Source organism: Hippocampus zosterae, chromosome 4 (genome assembly GCF_025434085.1).
Source record: "Hippocampus zosterae strain Florida chromosome 4, ASM2543408v3, whole genome shotgun sequence".
NCBI classification, from domain to species: domain Eukaryota; kingdom Metazoa; phylum Chordata; class Actinopteri; order Syngnathiformes; family Syngnathidae; genus Hippocampus; species Hippocampus zosterae.
This window is the reverse complement of record NC_067454.1, coordinates 13441381-13464700: the sequence shown is the minus strand read 5'-3', so window position 1 is coordinate 13464700 and position 23320 is coordinate 13441381. Positions and strand designations below refer to the sequence as shown.

Genomic DNA, 23320 nt, shown 5'->3' with positions numbered 1-23320 from the left:
AACTTGTGCAACCACATTTTCTCAGTCACTCATTTTTACTCCCTCTCTTGAAAATACTGTAAATATATATATATATATATATATATATATATATATATATATATATATATATATATATATATATATATAGAAATATTGAGTTGCACAGTTTATAGGTCACATTAATGGTGGGAAAAGTTGTTTTTTAATTGTTTGTCTTTTTTTATTTATCACAAATTGCTGGCATTTCAACAAGGGTGTGTAGACTTTTTTTTCCTTTATTCCACTGCACATGCACTGAGGTTATTTTTACTCAAGCAATAGGCCGGAGGTTTTAGTTTAAAGAATTTGTGAAAGACAATGGCAAAACAGATTTTTCTTTAAAAAATAATTAATAAATAAATAACCATTTAGAATCGACTGAGTTGTGTTGTACGTCGGATATGCTCGTCCATCTCATTTGGTGGGTTCTGGGCAGAGGAAATGAGTGTGGGCTCCCCAGGGTAGAGAGATTACACTAATGACTTTGAAAGCAGCCTCGTGCGCTGTCCCTTTTGACCTCAACTCATCCTCGGCCCTAGAAGATGACAAGGTGATACTATACATGCACACGTACATGGGTAGACAAACGCTCATGTGTTCACGCCTGATCGTGCACGTTGAGGAAAATAAAAACATGATTACACACAATCAGCAAGATAATAGAGCCTTCCCCAGATCCTCCAGTTTCTTCTGAAGCTTTGCAAGACGTGATATTTTCGCTTTGCCCATATTTTGACTGCAAGCTACAATATCACGCCACAGATTCAACTCTGCATGGGTGCTTTTTTTTACAACAAGATCAGTTTTCAAGAACCTAAACGCCACAACGGCATAAGAAGTAACGGGCTTAATGCTTGTGAGTATGTTTTCAGTTCCAAAAAGTGTACAAGTGTTTTTTTGTTAATTAACCTCAAATCAATGTTTGCCAACGAGGACACCATCAAAATGAGAATGCAAAAACAGTTGAAAGGGACATCCATAGCACTTGGCTATAAAATAAATGAAAGAAAGCCCAACTATTTGAAAGATTCCTTTGAGTTTGCAAATTCGCTCTCTGAATGGAAACAAAAGCAAACACATTTCCATTCATTCTAAAGCCTTTCAATACATCGTTGTTATAACTAAACATGAAAATAGCAGTGCTGCGTCTCTGATCAAATAGATGTAATGAGATACAGTGAGGAAAAAGGAGAGCGGCTTGGCCGTGACTCGCCTAGCATGTGCACGCATGCAAAAAAAACGACAGCGGCACAGCTGCACGGAGCTACGCTCTCGATTTATCATCCCTACATCGCAGGAGCTAGTGGGCCACACGACTATTAATCATCAGCAAAACCATTTAATTCAGCACAAGCCCAACTATTGTCTCAGTCTCTCCCCTCTGTCGGCTGCGCAAAGCAGCATACACCTCGCTGGCATAAAAGCAGACATGCAAGAGTTGGTTAGCACAAACGTGTGATTGCGAGTGATGCATTTTTTATGCTCAAATGTGGACTAATGGTGCCTCATTTGCAGCTTTGTAGAGGTGTATGTCTTAGTTTTCATGAAAAGAAAGTGCAGGACCCAAAGTGGTCACAAAGTTTGCACAATAATGTTAAAAATCAAGGGTTGGTTTATCCAACTAATTGCCCCCAAACAATGGAGAAAATCATTGCCCATCAGATTTGCTTTGTTGCATTACTTGTGTAAGTTTCCTCTATGTGAGAACAAGTCCTTGTTGAGAATTCATGTTAAGTGACTTTTACGCCCCCCCCCCCCGCCCCTAAAAAAAATTCTGAAAGTAGGTGTCCAAAAATTGACCAAAATACAGGATAAGGTTTCTTCTGCCTGCTGTTATTGGCACCTTCTGCAGCGCCTCCTCACATGACATCCCCTCCCTACAGCCAACAAACCCCTCCCCCCTCCCCCACACGCTCGGACTCTGCCCCGAGCTAACCTTCAGGCCCTCTGACAAACAGGATGAAGTGGAGTGGAATTGAAAGATCCCCAAATAACAAAATATGGAGCACACACATTGTCCCCAAAAAATCTGACAACGGATCAAGCAGCAAGCAACATGGCATGAGAGGGAATAAGATAGATGTGCAAATGACATTTCTCTAAAACACAGTACGGTACATGTACATATATACATGCTTGCTGAGAAACACACTCACACACACACACACACACACACACACACACATATACACAACCATATTGATAGGAGCATGCAATTAAAAGAATGTAGATGCGCGATATGAGAAAAAAAAAGATTCCAAATGCTTAAAATATACTTAGACACAACTATACCTTTTCTTAGTTATATTTTGATTTATGGACCATTTCCATTGCTGTGAAACAAATTCCAAATTGACTTGTACTTTTAGAAAGAGTTTTCCAGAGTTAATATAGAAGAGGAAACGTCTGAATCAAACTGCCACCTGTATCATTAAACAACAATAAAAGCCACTGCATGAATGAATCATCACGGTCTGTGGTTCTGCTGCACGTGTATTGAAATGCTTACATGCAGGGATATCTCTGCTTCTAATAATTTCAACATGTACATGTACATGTTTTTTGTGAATAATTTGGGATAAATACCAGCTGGTAAAACCATATTATTGGGTGAGCAGTGGGGAAAAACAATACATGAAGAAAAGAACTGTTTTTGATTGTGCTGCATTCATGGTGGATTTCTTTTTTGTATCACAGTGAAAATTCGAGGACCAGTTTAAAAAAAAAAAAGTGAGAAACGTATTGAAGGCAATTATACATTTATTGCATATCATTTAATTGTATGAAATGACAAAACGAGCACATATGAACATCACATATGGTTAGTTGAGTGAAATCATTTTGCACAGCAAAATATTTATATTTATATGTATGTATGATGTAAGATTAAATCACATATTTTCAAAAAGAGCTCCCTCTTATTTATTTATATTTTTATTTCCATGTGCAGGGTATCAATCCCTGACCATTTAACAATGTCCAGACATTATCAATTCAAAGAATTATTGCTTTGCAAATATGGAGTTTGGTGAATTCAGCACATCTTCTTTCCTGAAGTGATACTGAAAGTATTCCATGTCACAAAATACCTCTTCTGGGCCAAATAACTGTGGAAAACCGTTGTTCTTAACTCCCTACATGATGACAGGCCAGAGTGTTTTAGTGCACTGCACTCACGATACTTCAGCTTCTTCACAAAACTCTTTTGAATGCATTACAAGCTCAAACGTTGAACAACGTTGCTTTTTGAACGTTGTGGCCAAAGCATTTCTCGCTCATATGCTGCAAATGCACGAAACAATTCTGCTCACGGCATCCGTTTAACCCGAGACGGTCAAATTCAACCAAGTCCAAATGTTTTTTGCTTTTCAACTGTATATTAGTCATCCGCACGCTTCGAACGGTGTCACTTTGTTTTTGTCTATTCAAATTGAATTTATAAAACTTTGTACTTTATATTACACTTTTATCTTTTGTCAAATGCAGAGGAATATTTAAATAATAGTTTTAAAAAAATGTTTTTCCTACACCCGTGAACCATGAAGGATCTCCGCTGATCCACTTCCGTCACATACATTGCACCCTAAAGACGTTGGGTGGTGGTGCACTTCAACACAGCTGAAACGCCATCGCACTGTACACAGGTGGGAAGTCCTGTCACTTTTTGGTATAGCTGTCCCAAAAAAGTGAGGAGGCATGAATGAAAAATGTGAATGCCATGCTGGAGTCATCTCCTAAAATAATACCAATTTGGGAAAAAAAAAAGACATAGCACAGAGAAATAAAACAGTATTTAAAAAAAAGAACATACATGTCCAGCATGCAGAATAGTTCAATAACTCTTTGAAAAAACAATGAATACATAAAGTCTCTGAAGAAGCAAATGCATGAAATGGCTGGCGATCCTCCAAGTTTGGCAAACAAAACAAAACACATGAATGCACTTGAACAAATATCTGCACACTGTTTTCAAACTGAAAAAAAACATGTTAAAGGGCAAGGTAAGTGCATGCATGCAGTTGCTGAACTAAGCTGGATCCAAATCAGACACTGCAAATCTAATGAGGGTTGAGAACTAGTGACAAATGGGATCATTTATGATAGAAAAGTAGACTTGATGAGAGTTCTGTGAACTCACACATATCGCTCCATGTATAAACCAACAACCTGTTTAAAGTGTGGAAGATGGGGGGGCGGGGGGGCAAAATAGTTCTTATTGGACATTTGCGCCAAAGTGGAGAAAGTGGGAAAAAAAGTTCAAACAGAACGTTTTAAAGCGGGGCTGAGTAACTCGTCAATTCATTCTTTTTTCACTGGGTTTTCTTTTTTCTTTTTTCTTTTTTTGCGCGCGGATATGTGCAGACTCACATGAAAAACTCCGGAGATGACGGGTTGTTGTCGCTGCTCGAGCCACTTTCTCTGAAGCCGTTGCCGATGAGCTTCTCATACTTTTCTTTGTACGCGTCCCTCTCCCGGACCAGCCTGGAGATCTCCTGCTTGAGGTGCTCCACTTGCTGCACCAGTTGCGTCTTCTCGCCCTCCAGGACGTGCCGCTGCTGGACGCGCTTGAAGCGACACGACTGCGCGTAGCCTCGGTTCTTGAGGGTCCTCCTCTTCTGCTTGAGCCGGATGACTTCTTCCTTGCTGACCCCCCGCAGCTGCCGGTTGAGCTCCCGCACGGACATGGTGACCAGCTGCTCGTCTGAGAAGCGGTCGTCCAGGCGCATGTGCGGGTGGTGATTTGTCCCGGAGACGCCGTTGGACTGGATGCCCGGCGCCTGGTGGTGGTGGTGGTGGTGGTGGCCGCCACCTCCGCCTCCGCCTCCGCCGCCCCCTCCTCCACCTCCCCCGGCCCCGCTGTGGTTGTGGTGGTGATGGTGGTGGTGGTGCTGTGCCCCGTTCTGAGCGGCGGCCGCAGCGATGACCGCCGACACTACCGCCGCGGCGGAGCCCATCTCCTCCCCGGCCATGGCGCCCCCCGGGCCGGCTGCGCCCGCGAACTGCTGGCCTCTGGCGTAGCCATCGAACGACTGGAGCTGGTGGCTGCTGTTGATGAGCGCCTCGACCGCGTCCTCGGGGCTGAACCCCAGCGCCTCTGGATTGAGCTGCTGTTGGTAACCGGACATCCAGTAGAAGTCCTCTATGTGTGTCTTCTGCTCGCTCCCCGAGCCCGGACTGGGCGCCGAGAAGCTCGGGGAGGGGGGCACAGAGCTGCAGGGCGTGCTCATCGGCGTGGAAGACAAGGATCCCCCGGCGATGAGGCGGCTGCACTGGCTGATGGTGCGATCGGGCTCGACCGGCTCCTTTTTCACTTCAAACTTCATCAGATCGAAGTCATTAACATATTCCATGGCCAGGGGACTGGTGGGCAGGTCGGAGTTGCTCATTGCCAGCTCTGATGCCATCCTCTTGCTGTTGCCGCTGCTGTTGCTGCTCACAGTCCTCCAGACGGGCTGAAGAGCGGCCGGTGCGGCCGGATGGCTGGCGAGAACGTGAGCCACCTTGAGAGAGTTTGTCGAAAGCGTCACAAACAAGAGTTTCTAATGCGTCCCGGCTCGGACTACTTTGGCCGTCGCTCGGCGGAGGCTTTCGCGCACACACACCGGCCTGGGTGTCGCGCACACGAGGAGCGGAGTCCCTTCTCGGTGCGCGCCTTGTATTTGAAACATTTAACACAACTTTTCACGCGCTTTTTCTCACGGAGACATCGCCACCCGACGCAGCCGGCTGCAAGCGAGCGAGCGGAGGCTGAACACGGGAGCGATTTTTTGAGGCAGGCATCACACAGCAGTTGAGTTTAAGAGCTTTGGAGCTCACATGACGTCAGGCTGCAAGTGGGAAATTGTCTCGGACGAGGAGCCAATGGGGTCGCACACTGCGATGGCTAATTAGCATATTAGTCGACTACAGAAACAAAACTTTTTTCACCCCTCCCGTGTCAACTGTCAAATGCCGTCAGCTGGCACTCAGCTGGGATGTTGAATCCCCCGACTCTTTTCTCCACTCGTGTTTGCATGAATACATGACAGTTGTTTCGTTTATCCCAGTGGAAAGACGTGCCGTGGATTCATTCACATTCCTGAACCGATGGATCACTTTTAATTGTTTTCCATTCGAATGTAGGACGACTGTGTCATATTTTATTGTTCACGTTTAGTAACTTCTAAACTACAGTACGTACATACGTTTATACATGTGTTTTACAATGTTGCCGTTTTTAAACACAATTAACTACTTGACCTAGATGCATTGGGGGGATTGTATTGTTCATATTGCAGAAAAAGAGTTTTAAAAGCAAACAACGATCAATTCAGGAGCGCGCTGCATATGCGTGTAGCAGTATAAAACTCAACACTGCCACCTTTTGGACATATCGGGGATTAAAATCTCATCATCAAATTCCCTCACATACTCAACAATTTAAAAAGAAAGAAAGAGAAAATTAGGAGAAACATTTTATATTACAGTTCGTCTTTCTTCAATGCAAAAGCCATTTTTACGTGTTGGCATTATTGGACAGTCAAAACTGAAATTGTTGTGCATGAACCCGGTGTTCCATCCGAACTGATATCATGTCCCATGGCCATAAAATGGCTTTATCTAAGCACTGGCTCGTCGTGTTGCTGGTCGTATAATCTGCTCACTTTCATTGCACTTTATCTCAGTTCAGAGGTCTCCGACTTTGACTTGACTTGTGTGTAACACAGCCATATGACTTCTGTCTCGTTTGTGGCCCTGGTTATGTTCTCACCCCTATGTCCTCGTCGGCCATGAAGTGATCATTCTACACACGAGAACAAAGTTGTCGGCAACTATCTGTGAATGAAAGAAAAAACCCACAATGATCACTTCAAATATCTTAAAACTGATTAGACTGGAATTTGTTGAATTGCATACTGACAAGCCACAATTCATCAGGAATAATATGCAAAAAAAAAAATCTCCAACCTATTTTTTTTTTTTTTTGCATATTGAAATAACGCTGTCCTCCCTGTTGTATGCTTGGTTATGTTCCTGGTCTGCTTTGCTAAATCATGCATAGGGTGTCTTGAACCTGTGCTTGGGTGCAAATAAGTCTCAAAACGATTAAGGAATTCTCAAGTGAAAGGTGTCTGTCGGTCATGGGTCTTCCATCAGAACAGAGACAGAAACACAGCCAATAAGTAACAAGAATGGCTAAGAATAAAACCCTCGACTATTCCGGAGAGTCCTAAATTAAATACTGAACATATGTGAAAGAAGCCAAAACTTATAGTTCAGAGAAGAACTCAACACAACTTAGAAGGTTAAAGATCTCACTGATTAATGTGGTAAAGTACCCGCCAAGACATGCTGAAAGCCTTACTGAGAATTACAGAAATGCTTTGATTGACACCCCCCCCCCCACACACACATGTAGTGGAATGAAATATTAAGTTAAGGGAATCCTTTTTCAAGCCTTTTTCATGAGTTAAATATGATTCTATTGCACCACAAAAATAAAACAATGCCTTATTTTCAGTTCCAGTCATTTTTATTTCCTACTTTGGTGTTTGTTGTGGGTTTTTCTTTTATTCAAAGTCGGGTACTGTACCAACAATTTTGCCCAGATGTTGCAAAATAAAATTTTTATACTGTCAAAAGTTATTTGTTGAAGTGAATCGCTTGGAAGGTACAGCAACCTCTAACGGGCTTTATCTAATTAATATTGTCCACGTATTTCGGTGGAGAAAACACTTTAGTTGGCCGACGTTAAACATACTGGAGCGGTGGAGATTGTGCAAGGCATTTTATTTATTTATTTTTTTAAATACAAAAGTTCCTCCTCCATTCTGCACATTCTCACGCAGTAACAGGACCAGGAAGGCATTACATTCATGTGGAATTTAGTGCCGTTTGCATGAGTTCCCTATTGTGTACGCCATAATGGCAAAAATGTAATAAACGGCCAGCACAAGGTGCATTCAGTAAGAATGCTGCAGGAGAGGGGAACTGACTGACATACAATGCTTTCAAATTGCTATTTCTTTACGATGGAAGAGAAGCCTTATTCATCACCCTCTCACTATTGTGGCCGTTTGTCTGTTAGCTTGTTTCGTTAGGTAGTTAGCGAGCTACAGTACATCCTCCTACTTCGATATTAGGAAATATTTTCACCCCGTCCACTTTCATATCATACCGCATGATATGAAAACATTTCTCAGGCGCTTTATTTTTCCGCGCATAGGGTGTGTTTCTTCATGTAAAAATCCAGTCATTAACAGGAGATTGTTCTTAATTTCAAAATACAATTTGGTGTGAATCCAAATGAGTATCGTTTGGCCTTAATTGGCCAAGTTCTGCACTCTATTAAATGCTAATCGAATTTACTCTTGTCTCGTATATTGGGCTGAATCTTCTGCATCCCTGCAAACCAATAACTGTTTAAAAAGATGTAAGTTTATTTATTAGCCCCTTAAATTGTATTTATTTCCTTCCCAAGTCTGTGACATAATAACACATGTTCTATTAGTGTGTACGTTATCCCGTTTCAATGTTTTTCATCCAATGTCCATTTATTCCTAATTTTATGGTCAATCTTCTGCATCCCTCATACATAGCTAAAATAACCGTCATTTTGTATGGACCAAAAATGAATGTTGCAATGACAACATCCATGATGCCAGAAAGGTATCCAAGTAAATTGTATACCACACAATGCACAATATACAGAAAGTTTATAACTAATAGTAGTTCAGCTTGAACGTATCGTTTATGCTGCATGCTGTACAATCTTATCAACAGGCGCTCTCCATCACCTCACCACTGTTATATTGATCATAGAAGGAAAAAAAAATGGAAATATGGCCTTCTAATCAAGTCTTTTTTTTAATCTCGTAAAAGTCTGATCTAACAGATCCCATTTGTGCCCTCATGATTTTATCTCTAATAGTCTTGGACTCTTTCATATGTAAAGTTTGGCACGTTGGTTTTGAGTAGCAGGTCAGCGCCAAAGTTAATCAACAATGGGTGAAGATGTAACTGGTGTTTTTGTGTTGGCTTGTCAATACGGCGCCCCGAGTTTTGGATTAGAACACAATCTCCGATAGAAGCCCATTGTTTCTATTTCTATCGGTAGCCCTGTCATCTGTTTGGGCTTACCTGCGCAGCAGTGGCCCCGCTCCCTGGGGTACGGCCACAGCGGAGCGAGACTAATACACAAACGAAGGGAAAGCTCATTAGTCATGACAGTAGAAAGTGGCGGGCCTAAATTAGCTGCTTTTGTGTGGCTGAAGTTATTGATGATGATGCCGGGCGAGAGAGATGTGCATGCAAAGGAGAGGGATGGTATCAAAGCACCAAATTCATACAATGTGAAAGAAAAAGAAATGTAACATTGTCGTAGTCTGTACCGTATCAGAAATGTATCATATTTTAGCCATCTGTGAAATTCAAGTACCTCTGAAACTATAGCAACCACATTAAATAGAAGAATTATTAAATTATTAAATTATTAAATCACTTCACATTTTCCCCTCACTCCATTAATGGACTCTGTCGTTGTTTCCATAACCATTTATCAAGCACTCCAGAAGGGAAACAGGCTAAATACTAAAACATCTGCAAAGTAAAATAAATAAATACATACAGAAAACTACAACCAAAAAAATGTCAAAAGATGACTTCTAAAGCCCGTGAACTCTTTCAGCATTGCTTCTTTTTTTTTTAAATGGAAAAAAAAATGAAAAGATGTAAAGGTTGAAGAATTCTGCTTTGTTTTCATTATGACAGTTGTCATAATGAAAACAATGATGAAAATGATGATGAAAATTACATCATCTCAATTTTAGCGGGATGGGCACAAAAGTGCACATGCAGTGAATCATTCAGAATTTATCTTGGGTGGATTTGAAGTCAATAGAGAGCACTTGATGGAGGACAGGAGTGATTCAATCTCAACTATTTAGGAAGTCCAACATTATGTCAATTATGGAAAGACATCTGCTATCTCCTCCAAGGCACAACATTCGTGTATTCATCCCTGGCTTCAGCAATGCAAATATGAGTTTTTTTTAACCCTTATATGTCAATAATGTTTGCAGCGAATACAAAACTCATGGAATCACTATGACTGTGAAGACTGTCACTGAAATGCGAGTTTGAGGCCCCCCACTCCTCCACAGTATTCGATGATAGACGTGAGTGAGTGAAGAGAGCAGAGGTCACCAAGTTGTTTGTTGTATGGCTGTTAGTCAGTCTCGATGCGTGCATGCATGTGTGTCTCCAAGCAGCTATCTAATCAGCTCCTTTACATTCCATCACTTTTGCATTCAAGCCTTAACACGAGCCCATTACAATATCAGTTCTGAAGACAACCTGTGAGCTGATAATACCCCTGCAAATATAAGATTAAACGTCACCCAACTTTTGAAGAAAACACAACTCCCGTTGTGTAGTTGTGCATATCCCAAGAAAGACACAACTTGTATTTGTGCCTGCAAAGCATTGCTCCCTGCCTGGACGATTTCATCAGCAGTCGAGTGAGAACAACAAAGCTGCAATATTAATTTTCACCCTAGCAACAGAATGTGGGCACAGCCATGTCATAATGACCCTGATCCATTAGTATGAGGCAGGGTGAGGTTGTGGAGGTGCAACAAAGGCTAGAGCGGAAAAAGGCCACAAGGAAAACAGATTCTGGACTCTGAAGTGGAATTTTGGATCGCCTAATTTGGTCGGTGTCCGGCCTCTGTGCGGCAGAAGGATTTTTGTTCCAAGATCCTCATGTTCAGGGAGCAGACCTGCAGAAACAAATTACACATCCCCCCACCCCCTTACCTACCAAGCAAATGTGGACTAAGTTGCACATGTATTTGCTTGCTAACAAACGTGGGCTGCCCAGTCTGATCACCTGTTGAATAATCAAAGACAAGGAGTCCATACTGCTCAAATGAGCCATAATTACGCTCAAATAAACATAAAACATTGGTTTACTGTCATGTGTAAGTTAATGTGTTTCGAACGTCATGATATATGAACCCTTGGATAGATTTCCAAGGTTATCACCTCAGGTCCTTGTGCATTCACGTGACTTAGACTTCACAACAGAAGTTTGTGTGTGTGTATGTGTGTGTGTGTGTGTTAATGTTTAAACAATCCCAAAGAATGCTCGTCCCCTTTCGGTGGCAAATGCAATAAAATGATCACTCACTTGTAATAGCAGAAATAGAAATTGATTTGACTTCCATTGAAGTTGCAGGAAATAACCAGCCGCAATATTTTTGTAAGTACATAGTAGAGCAAAGGTGAAGAAAGTGTTTGGCCCAACAATACGCAATTCCCATCGTACAACAGGAACAACAACTAAGAGAAATATATATGTATACCCATTTGTGTGTGTGTGTGTGTGTGTATATATACACATACACACACACACACACACACACACACACTTTCCACATATATGTTAGTTCATCTACCAGCGACTATTTATTTCCCCACACTTTGAAACCGGCAGCTTTTCAAATAACATGGTTTATTGATGATTTTTGTTCTAAAAAGCTTCCAGCCGGCCATAGATTTACTCATAGACTCATCACATCTGACCAATAAAAACCAAACACATCACAGTCGACCAATAAAACTGTCCGAATCTGCCATCATTCTAAATATTCAGCCATTTTCAGTGGGAGTGCGCACGCGTGGGGTAAGGGTGTGTCGTCTGAGAGAAGTTTTTGGCATGAGAGTGTTTGGCAAAGTGCTACATGGCTGCGTAAGGAGCAAGTGATAATTAATTAATTATCGTCTCCAAAGCACAAGCAATAATCTCCGCTTTACAGGCCTGAATGTACTGTATATAGGTGAAATATATAATAATTGAGCCTTTTTTTTTTTTTGTCTCTGACGGAAAAATGATAAATCTGCCCGATTCGAAGGTTGACCATTACCTCATTGTGGTCAACCTTAGGTTCCTCTGTCCTATCATCTGCTGAACGATTAACTCACAGACATGGTATTATCTTTGGTTTTCATTCCCTAAATGCATTAATCACCGTTTACAGTCATGACACTGAATGGAACCACCTCTTCATTGTGTTCAACAGTGTTTGTAGATACCAATACAGGTGATTGACTTGGGAAAGCTATCCAGAACAGTTGCCGCCATTGGACAGGCGTGACTGCCAAGCGTCTTTTACAACTTGGCTCTAAAAAATCACCGCCGCTGATTCCAATTTGTGAATTGGAAACCTGCAGGTTACTTATGCTTGTGGATATCCGCGTCACAGATGCGCCAAGAAACGACAATCCCCACGCAAATGTGCGGCCGATCGTATCCAAGCTGACATAAACGCTCATTCGGAGATGCAGATGAGCATGCCTGTAGTCTAATGAGAGATTTTCTGACCTTTCTCTACGCACCCCTGGAGAATATTGATGAATCCCCTTTTAAAAATAACTCTCGCCATGTAGGGTCATTAAATGATTTACAGTTATATCACAAGCACATAATTATTGCATTTATTATGCTGTGAGTGTACAGGGTCAGGACTGGACCTAGTAGCGCACAAAAGCGTGATTAAAAGTTGATTTAACCAATCGGAGCACAGTTTCACATGACCACTATGAACCCTAAAATGTATGGTATATTATGCAGTTATCATTGCCTTAATAACAAAGACGCCTTAGCATTCAGGTCTAGTCAACCCTCCCCTCCGCCCCCATAATATTTTGCAACTATAAAAATTCATTTTCTAATTGTAGTTCTAGCACTGACATTTGAGACTTACATTGTTGTAGGTTTTTTTAGTTTTAGGAGGTAAACCTTTGGCCTGATGAAACGTGAGTAGATTGATTTTGTCCCTTCTCAGATGATCACTATTATCTTTGTCTAATCACACTTAATCTCAAACTGTGATCTAAAGTCATTACAACTAATGTCATATTTGGTCCAGTGGCATAAGTCGTAAAGTCCACAACGAAATAGAAGAGTTATGGAATTATCTTATTCAGAGACATCTGACCCATAAATGTGCAGCACCTCCATCTCTGTGCCGCCTCGATAATTAGCATTATAAAGGCCTTTGTCTGTTTCAGTCCTGTATCTTTCCCTGTTAATGATGTCATTGCAATTGTTACATTGGCTAAACTGGTAAAATGTCAATTGATCATAAGTGTGAGCATGGCCCTTTTAAACCTTCCCGTGGGTAAAATACTGAGCCCCACATTGAGCATTAAAACCAGACCCAATTTACAAAGATGATTTGAATTAACTTGTTTGAAAAACATTTAATACCACTCTGAGCATAATTGAAGACATCTCTCAAGTGTTGAGTGACTCTCAATGGAAGTTGAAGAGGTAGGGAGATTCAACAACAGGCACAAACTCAACGCCCCTCCTCCCTCAATCCCCACTACATGAGCAATCTAGTATCAATCACATGCTAATACTATTACCTTCATCCCAACTCAATGCAACTCTGCTTACTATTATTCATGGGCAAAGAAACTCAGCGCGACTGCATTATCTACATTACCCAAATGGCAAAATTTGAATTTGGCAAAATTTAGTGTTTCTTGTGAACCGACACATTTTGGGAAGTGAGCAGAAAAAAGATTTACTTGGTTGTATACAGTGGAACTTCCTGTTATGATTATTTAAAAAATGTTGAGTTTTGCACAAAATTTGAAGAGAAAAACGACTTCTATGAATGTACTATTTTCAATATACAAATGGACTCCAAATGGAAGAGCTCAAGTCCTCCTCCCATCATATTCCATACCATTCCATACCATAACAGTCCAGATGTTTTTTTTTCCTCTTTGGCCCAGAGGGCACGACGTACCACTCCGTCAGTGCTCTGTCCTTCCTTTTTTTTTTTTTAAACCTCAATCGGGAGCAAAACGGGAGTTTGCCAGTGTTGCAGTCCACTGTAATAGGTGCTCAGGCTCATGCTGGCAAAAGCAAAGATTATTTTCTCTCGATTACAAAATTCTATATCCGAAACAGTCCTGTGATAGTATTTAAAACTCAACCCGCAACAAACTGTAAACTTCAATATCTTTAAAACCTGGACACTATTCAATTGGCAATGCAGACTTGTTCATTTTCCACATACTTCAACCAATGCATTAAGTGGTGATGACATGAATTATCAATCGTAAAACCAGTGGGTTGAGGCAATAATTACAGGGCAAGTGCTCATGCCGAGACAGTAAAAAAAAAACCTTCCTTTCAAAAACCGTCTTGTTTAAGGTGGGCCAAATGTTCCCACCACCTCAACCCTGCAGTACTAGCAGTAATAGGAGTCTTGTATTTTCACCTTTGCACCCCAGCTGTGTGTTGGAGACAAAGTCAGACTGGACGATAAACCTATGTCAGTGTATGAGTAAAAGAGACAGCAGATGTATCCCTATAGTCATCTCACTTCCTGGAAAACTGTTGGCCTTAGGGCAGAAGAGGATAGAATTTTGCACATTATAGCTTGTTGGCTTGGGGCAAGACTGCCAAAACAAAAATACACAATGTTTCTTTTAAACTCTCCAAATGTTACGTTCGCTTGGAGCGACAGATGAGTCTAGCCTTCTACCAACCTTGAGCTATTCTATTGTGTGTTGGTAACGGCTTCAATGTAAAGCAAACGGATGTTGTATGGTTAAATACTGTGATGCCATTGGTTAAATCTAGAGTACACAAACCTACAGTTTGTATGGTGAGAGCGTTTCCTGCAGAACAATGAGTCTCCAAGCTTCTCTGACACAACCAGGGATACTGTGTGAATGTGTGTGTGTGTGCTATGAGTATTTGTGGTCACAGATTATTTGGAAACATATTTAATTTTTAAATGCCGTTGTGTTCAAATTTCAAATATAGTTTGATAATAATGTGTTATGATAACCTTGATAAGGACGGTTAATTGTCGGGATTTTTAAAAAATGTGTACAAAAACTGTTGTCAAATGTAGCCCATGTGCTAGCTATGTTAGCATAACCGCAACCTTGTTCACATTTGTTGAACTGACTATCAATGTGTTGGTTTGTTGTTTGCGTGCTTATTTTTAGATATTTATCAACAAGTATCATTAAGATGGTGTTCGGCTATTTAAATTTTTATTTAAATGTGGCACGTACAATTAATATTAGCAGTTCAAATTGGGCCTCACAGTTGACTGTTGTTACATGCACCATTCTGTTTTTTTGAATGAGGAATGGTCACCAGTATGGGAATAAGCCTTGTAAAGGGAACACTTCATGGCACTGTGGCAAATCTTCCTTGATAGCATATATCCCTGCATGGAAAATTGTCCGTTTGCGAAATGAGATGCCCAACGACTAAATAACAAATGGATGTCACCTGCTGACAAGCCCTGAGAATGACACTCTTTCTCCACACATCACATGTTTTCCAATGAATTTACAATGAAATTGGCTAATAAATCCTCATCATTCGAATTATGATCTGTGACTCCAGAGCTGTGGCATCAGAGTTCACATGGACAATGACACCCAGTAGTCAGAGCACATCCTTGGACCCATCTGACATTCCAGCCAGCAATTACAGCGCGAGGCTGACCAATACACCTCCTCACCATGACAATAGGCAACATTGTTTGCGTACAAGGGAAACGTGCTACATTGTTGTTCTGCTCCCGTCTTGATAACAAACTTAACTGGATCATTAGAGCAATTGTCAGTCATTGCACACTCTCACGTTAATGTAAAAGCAATGACAATAGGTCAATCAGTATGTTTGTTGTCTGGAACAAGGAAGTGTACACTAAGGTACAGGAAGGTATAGGAAGGGTACACTATCTTAAAGTTAGTGGTCACATCTGGATCCTATCTGTACACGACTGGAGAGTGCAAGTGCGTGTGTATGTGTCTTAGTCATATTTCCCTAGCCATGCGCTTGGCCACTGCCCACTTTTAATAACCTGATAACTGACCTGACATATTCCCTTCTTTTGTTTCTTCAAGTCCCATCTAAAAAGTAGAAACAGTCCAACACTTCTCGTGTACTGCATATCATACAACTATTATTCACACTACATATGTGTTAATGGCCCGAGAAGGAATTTTGTGAGTGAAATGGGGTTTGTAATTTGGTGTGAAATGAAATATTCAATACTGAATGGAAATAGCATTAATCCTGCTAAAGTCTCCTTGGACTTGTACAGTATTTACCCTGAGAAAATGCTCCATCCAGAAGACGATTGAAGTTAACTTGATTTTTGTTCTCATCCAGGCAACATTAACATGGGGTATATGCACTCACAGTCACTTAATTGGGTATGGTTAACAGTAGATAACAGCAATATTAAACATATTTTATACAATTTAAAAACCTGTCAGTTGCTAATATTCAACTACAAAGAAATGTAAATCCTCCCTCAGGTCCTATGGTGAAGAATGACAAATAAAATTAAATTGTGAAATCGAGTAAAAGGCTGAATCTAGTAACAACCCATGTTAGGGTCAATACTGAAACATATTGGAAAGTGTTTGGCCACAAAGGTTAAAAATACAATCAACCAAATGTGCCACCTTTTTCACTTGCATGACATTGCATACTGTACTGCACAGATGGAAGAAGTCTCAGTGCCGCTATTTGAGCTGTCTGCGGCAAAGGTTTGCTCACCACTACTGCTGCTGTTTAGCAACCATGTCTTGTGCAATTTTCCCTCAAAATAATATTCGTTCACCATCTGTCTACAACTCCCACTCCATACCGAACTGAAGCCAAGACCCAGGGCAACTCACTTTCTTCTAATGGAGAATTGGTTGCTCCGACATGAGGCCATCCTCTCCCAAATCACTCTGAAATACAAACTAAAAATAAAAAAAGAATTACAGCATACATTGAACTCTTTTGCAAGCACCAAGAACTCTGGCTGGTGTAATTAGGATGACAACAACAGCATGCGTTTCCTGTTCTATTCCTTTCAGGCTACAACTGGCTGAGGTATTATCCCAGACTGGAAACATTACAAGGATGCCAGACAAGTCAGTGCATAAACCGATGCATTTTATTTCATTACGTTTCATGATTTAAGGTCCTATATTACATCAGGCAGAAGGTGCAGTACAGGTGTCTTTGCTAGTTTCTGTCTCGCAAGTTATTATTTTCACCACCATCACAATGTTGAAGTTGAATATGCAAATTTGATATGATCAGCAGAACAACAGAAAATGTGAAAAGTTGCCTTAATGCAGGGTGGTATGATGTCATGGCTGTGTAAATGCACTTAAGCATGCATGAGTGCAGCTCAGTGTGAGTAGGGGTCGGTGGGGGACAGGGGAGGCCAAAGCACAAAACCGTCCAAGTGTGAGTACGACCTTAGTCTAAAGTTTAAAAGGGTCTATTATTGATATAAAAATAAATAAATAAATGTACAGCCACGCACAATTATTTATACAAGCCTTCCACTTTCGGTTTCCTAAAAAGCACCCTAAAAGTTGATTTATTTGTGATATTATGTTAACTTATAAGAGCAGTAAATACAAAAGACATGGGAGCTTTTACCTCAGTATCCATTTTATTTTCCACTATACAACCTCATGTAAAATGCTGCAGCCGACACTAGCGATGCAAATCAACATGCGCATTGTGGTAAAGTGATGCAGCCAAAGCACGACATAAGTAAAAGAAAGTTGTTCTATTTTACGACTGTGATTAGTGATGTTATTGTAGCATGGATAGAAAGAGCTAACATGCTGCCTCGTTCTTTTAGCAGACTCACACATGTCCAGTTGACGCTATGTCATTGTCCCGTGCTGTGGGAGCTGTGAGTTGGTCTGTGGCTTTCCACTTTTGTTTGTTCAAGCAGGGGCCCATGTTTGGCTTTGTTCATGAGGTTGTATTTTTATTTTTTTGGGGGGGTGGTGGGGTTGGGGGGAATTCTGACCAGTTTAACAAAATGACTACGGTCCACCAAACAGAAGCTGTAACTTGTCAAGGGCCTGGAATCACAAAGCGAGCAAACAAGCCATGATACTGGATCAATCGTCTGACGAGAAAACAGAGAGAGGAATCTATTTGTCTGGATTGTATACCGAGTGATGTTTTTATTTCAAAAGTCATATCAATGAGGTAAGCTGATACGCGAATAAGCTAAGCAAACATCCAAAGGTCAGCCATCCTCCAGTATATTGATTATTTGATTATTAGACAAACAGGGGTGTCCAAAACTCGGTCCTCAATGGCCGCTGTCCTGCGTGTTTTCCCAAACGGCATTAAATTCCACATGAATGTAATGCAGTTGTGGCTGGGTGCAAGCTACGTCAGTGAGCCCTACAACTATTCCCCTTGTTATAAAAGGGGCTTCGGTTGAGGAAGAATATATTAATCATGTTTACAAAGAGAGGCTTCAAGAGGGCACAATACCTCCAAGGCAATATCGCATTTACAAGAGCATCATCCATCATTCTTCGATAAATTTAAGGTAACATTAGTATATTAATAGAATGCTATCGTGAAAAGAATGTTTACAATCAGCTGCAAAAGTTAGCGTGTCTCCCGTTTGTGAAATACATACGATAGACTTGCTTGATGGCTAACGTAAGCTTGTTTCCACTGTGACGTGACTTCACAAAGCCGCGAAAAGCAGAAAAGTAGCTCCACTTTGACTTTTACTGTTGTACTAAATTTACATTTTATTTTTAAACAATTTTAATTACTATTTTACCAATGTACCAAAAATTGAACACTTTGTTTAAAAAAAAAACATATAGATTGCATTCTGTAGAAAAAGGGTGATACTAACCCAGATAATTAAAAACAATCATTTTAGAGCTGCAAGGCCAAGATACCATCCATCCATTCAACCTATCTCAGCAGTCTTCGGTCATTAGACCATTGTACCATGAAAGCAAAATATTTTTGCCAATGTTATCAGACCAGAGTCTGATACAGGTTCATGCCACGTGACAGTCAAAGGGAGCAAACGATTAATTTGTCTGGAGGATCAGCGTGGGCAGGAAAGGTACTTTAATGAGAGGTCAAAGGTCACGTGTCAAAACCCACTCTGCGGACGACATGTTAAACATGCCGCCCCAGGGGCAAAAGGGGACATTAAAGTGTTTGACAAGATCAACAACAACGGCCTAATTAGAACAAAGCGAGCCACAATAAACCGACTAAACCTCTCTCAAAGGTGGATTTCTTCTGTGGTGCTACCACAATAACTTATTTCCAATAATCATTCATGTCCCAATTCCAGTTTGTGCAGTTGTCTTAACAGCCAACGAGGATTTACCGTCTGCAGGGTAATTTGGAGGAAACAGCCTCATCAGGGGGAAAGACAATTAGTCCTTCAGCAAACAGCATGGATCAGTTGCTTTAATTAAACACCCTCCCCCTTCACTGCCTCTTCCCTGCCGTTCCTTGCCCTCTCTGTCATCTGTTTTTCCGTCTCGTTTCTTTATCACCGTTGAGTGCATTTTAAAAATATACAGTATATAAATATATATTGTTCACCGGACAGATGACACCCTAATAATTTGTTGTGGGGCTTGGTGAGCCTCTAACCAGTGGATTAGATGGATATCAGTCAGTGGGATAGTTTGTGGAGTTAGCGCTAACAGGATTTACCATCTACCGAGTATATCAAAGGCAGAGTCTTGTCCTAAGCACTAAGCACTTAACCAAATTAAAAAGTGACCCACAGGTGGGCTCGCTGCACTTTTTGTGCCGATGGGCCATGACGCTAATTGCTTTCTAACTCTGTTACCAGTGCCATCAAATTACACTTGTCAATTAGAGTGAAGAGAAGTGTATGGAGGGTCTGAGAGCTTACCCCGCTGCTGTGCGTTTTACTTTTGTCTTTATTGCACAGTGGGCACTGAGTCAGAGACTTGCAAAACCATTCTCTGTCCAACGTTACCATTATCTTAAATTCCTTACTTAATTCAGCAATATTAAATTAAGGCATGCGATGAGGGACCGAACCATAACAGCTCCACACGACCCATAATTCTATCAGATGAATTCTTATACAGGTCAGAGCCAATTAATACAATCGGTTGAGCTGCATGTAGATGGCCAAAAAAGATAATGTTTTAAATTTAGAGCAAATTTATTTGTGTCAAAAGAAACCAATCTGATTTCAAAAATCAATAAAATTGATGCTAAAGCTTCATTAAATAGAGAAAAGCTGGAAACGAGAAGGAAAACGCTGTGTGTGTGTGTGTGCGTGCGCGTGTATGAGTGTGCGTATGCATATGCGAGACTAAATTTGAGTGTGTATGTTTTCATCAGAAATGTACACATGGTAAATCTGCATTGGCTTAAAAAATTCCAACCTTTGTATTTTTTTAGCTTTCTTGCTGTGCACTGTCAAGTCTTTATGCATTTTTTTTTCTCAGCGTTTGCATAAACTAGATTGGAGGAGTGTCATAACCAGTGTAGATGGTTGGCAGTGCAACACCCCTTTTTGGTTTGTTACTGGAATCGTAGGGCGTACCTTTCCAGCAAGAGCCACCACATAATGGGGAGTCAGAAGAACGAATAAAAGTGACAGACAGTTGTAGAAGACGAGCGGGGCAAGTGTAACTGTCAGGGTAATAATTCCACCTGTAAACTACCGCCTGCAGGTAGTAGCAGGGAGAGGCGATGTGTTAGATGTTGAATATATCATAGGAGGAAGATTTTTTATTGGCTACCAATCTATCTTCTGTGGTGTTTTCAATTGCGTTGTTGGACAGGGGGGGTGCCTCTCTCATGTTTTGCTTTAGGGGAATGCACTTTTGCGCTGTGGTGTACCACACATCTGACATCACAGGCCTCACATAACCAGAAGAATCCTCTTGTATGGTTTCCCATCTACCTCACATGGAGGAGCCAAAACATTTTGTGCAACAGTGTCGAACACTTATGATGCGGTGCTTTCGACAAAGCTACACTAGACCTAGTAGATTTATTTTTATTTTTTTACAGATGTTTTATATTCTTTGGGGTAATCATAAATATAATCATTTTAAAAGTGTGTTTCACACTATATCACCTGATAATTTAGTATGTTAGAAGAGAATATGTTGCATTTATTGTTGTTGCGTTTACATCACTTAACTGTAAAGTGCAATGAAATGGGATAGCTATGTGCTTGCATTCATAAAAAATGAGATTGTATAACGTATATACTATCGGCTTTGAATAATTAAAATGAAATAAGAAATTAAGATATAGCTCATTTTAAAAAGGGGGAGGCTTACAGTAGTATTTATGTGACGAATCGGCTTGTTCTTTTGCTGGACTTAGACGTGTTGTCTTAGCATTTAGCCTCTCGTCACTTGACAGGTCGAACAACTTAAAATCGGAGATCAGGCAAAAACAAGAAGGATTAATGGTGATGTTTTTGCTCATGATCCACTGTCACAGTTCATGTATAGGTGCAGGTATGTTTATGTACTCACTGTCTGCACCTCTTATTGCAGGGGCATGTCCTAGTCTGGGACTGCTGCCAAGATGGGACGTTGTCACTTTAACCCTTTGTGTTGTGGAGTGAAGACTAGAGTCAATAACTTTTATATTGCAATATGATCAGGCAACTGAGTAAGAGGAAGTGTTGAGTTAAATGTGCATTAAGTGATTAATTCATTTTAAACATCACGAAACAGAGCATTTTGTATTTTGTCATGCTAGTTTTGCTGAGGCTAGCTATTATTAGACCTATGCTGACTTTTCACCAGATCAAATGTGTTTTTCCATGACTGATAATATTGCCCAAAATTACTTCTGAACAACAACACTGAACAAGGATTTTTGGAACAGGCCTCTTGCAAAATATACCAGACAGACACTGAGCCATTGCCAATAGTAACAGATTGCCTCAAAGTATGACATGACCTTGAGTAGACGTCCGCATTCGATGAGGAGATCGAGGAGCATTGCCTCATATCCCCAAAATATTTCTACCTCCTCCCGCCTCGCTACTCTGGCAATATATGACAACATGACCCCATACATGGTGGACCATATTTAATTCTGTAGCAGTTTACTCAAAGCACACAGCTACTTTAATGCAACAACTTGTTTTAAAAGCTACTGGACTTTAGACAATGATATGGCGATTAACGTTTGTAAAAGACTGATATAACCGTCGTCCAGATATGACTTTGCGCCTTGTCAGCCTCCTGCTTGGTTGAGCATCATGTGTAACCCAACAAGAGAGACGTGTGTCTAATTGAAGAAGACACAATGTTTGTCTTCACAATTTGGGCCCAAGCCAAATGCTTAGCATCAGGGGGCAGGGTCCCTCCAGGCCATGGAGGCTCTAAGATTACCTCCCCATGCTAGCTAGCATCTTTGCTCACTTTTCAGCCTCCCCCCCTGCCTCCTCTCGTTTCTCTTTCTCCACATGAGGCCAATTTGTTGTGGCAGGCGTGCGTCTCAAGGTCTAGATCTTGTTACACAAATTTGGCTTTGCTTGAGCATTTTGAACCCAGTCCAGACCTGATAGATGAGGCTGTTGGCGACTCCGGGGAGTGCCAGACTGAGGTGGCATGAGGTGGGCTGTTAATGTTAGATGCGATTTAACATGGTACAGCATACACAAAACCTAATTTGTGGTGTAGAATGTAACAAATTACTCAGTATCCTGTGTGTATATAGCCGTCAGTACATCTTCCATTAATATTATCTCTTTGAGTGACAGTCTCATAGTGGTGTTAGACACACAGTCAGGCTAATCCCACCAAGACCGCAGAAGTAGGATTAGCTAAGCGAATACTCATCCTTTCCTGGATGAAATCCTGTTGCCATCTCTGCAACGGGAAGTGGTGGCCAATGTTTTTTGTGCTTTGGAGGAAGAGGGGCTGTTGCGGTTTACACAGTTTTGTTTTTATCTCCCCTTCTGTTGTTTTGGGGATTGGTTAGTTGATGAGGCTGAGCTCTAGGGTCAGAGTGATGAGCAGAGATGCCTTGTAGTGATAAGCATGACAAGTCTGAGGACATTATAGATGGGATAGCATTTCTGTCATCATTCAGTCGCTGTTGCTCTTAACATTACTTTGGTTTGATTTAATCTCTCTAGCAATGATGGACGTTTACACATGTTAGTTTTCGACTTTATTTGATGCTGATATACAGTTCATGATACATGTCATTGTAGATCGGTATATTATTGAGACACTGTTCTGATGATGAATGACTAAGACAATCAGTTGAATGGTCTGGTCCAACTATTTGACACAGGGGTGTAGAGTTTGGCTATCTTTAATTAACTTGCAGTTGAACACATGCACTTTCAAAACTAAGTTCTATTTTCATCTTAGAATACCTTTGGATGATTCTCATTACAGTTATTCTGGTTGAATTCAATGCGTTGGTGGCCGTGTTGGTCAATTT

At 40.9% G+C, this 23320-nt stretch overlaps 2 protein-coding genes across 2 annotated transcripts in view; one reads left to right on the top strand and one right to left on the bottom strand.

Annotated features, from left to right (window-relative positions):
• The window catches only part of mafa (v-maf avian musculoaponeurotic fibrosarcoma oncogene homolog a (paralog a)), a 67226-nt gene extending 61273 nt beyond the window's left edge, over positions 1-5953 (bottom strand). The window contains exon 1 of the mRNA XM_052063527.1: positions 4390-5953. Within this exon, the coding sequence (XP_051919487.1) occupies positions 4390-5426 (1037 nt within the window). The 5' untranslated portion in view covers positions 5427-5953. The remainder of the gene's footprint in view (positions 1-4389) is intronic.
• emc8 (ER membrane protein complex subunit 8) overlaps positions 1-23320 on the top strand; it is a 681399-nt gene that overhangs the window by 489732 nt on the left and 168347 nt on the right. The gene's annotated exons all lie outside the window — the stretch shown is intronic.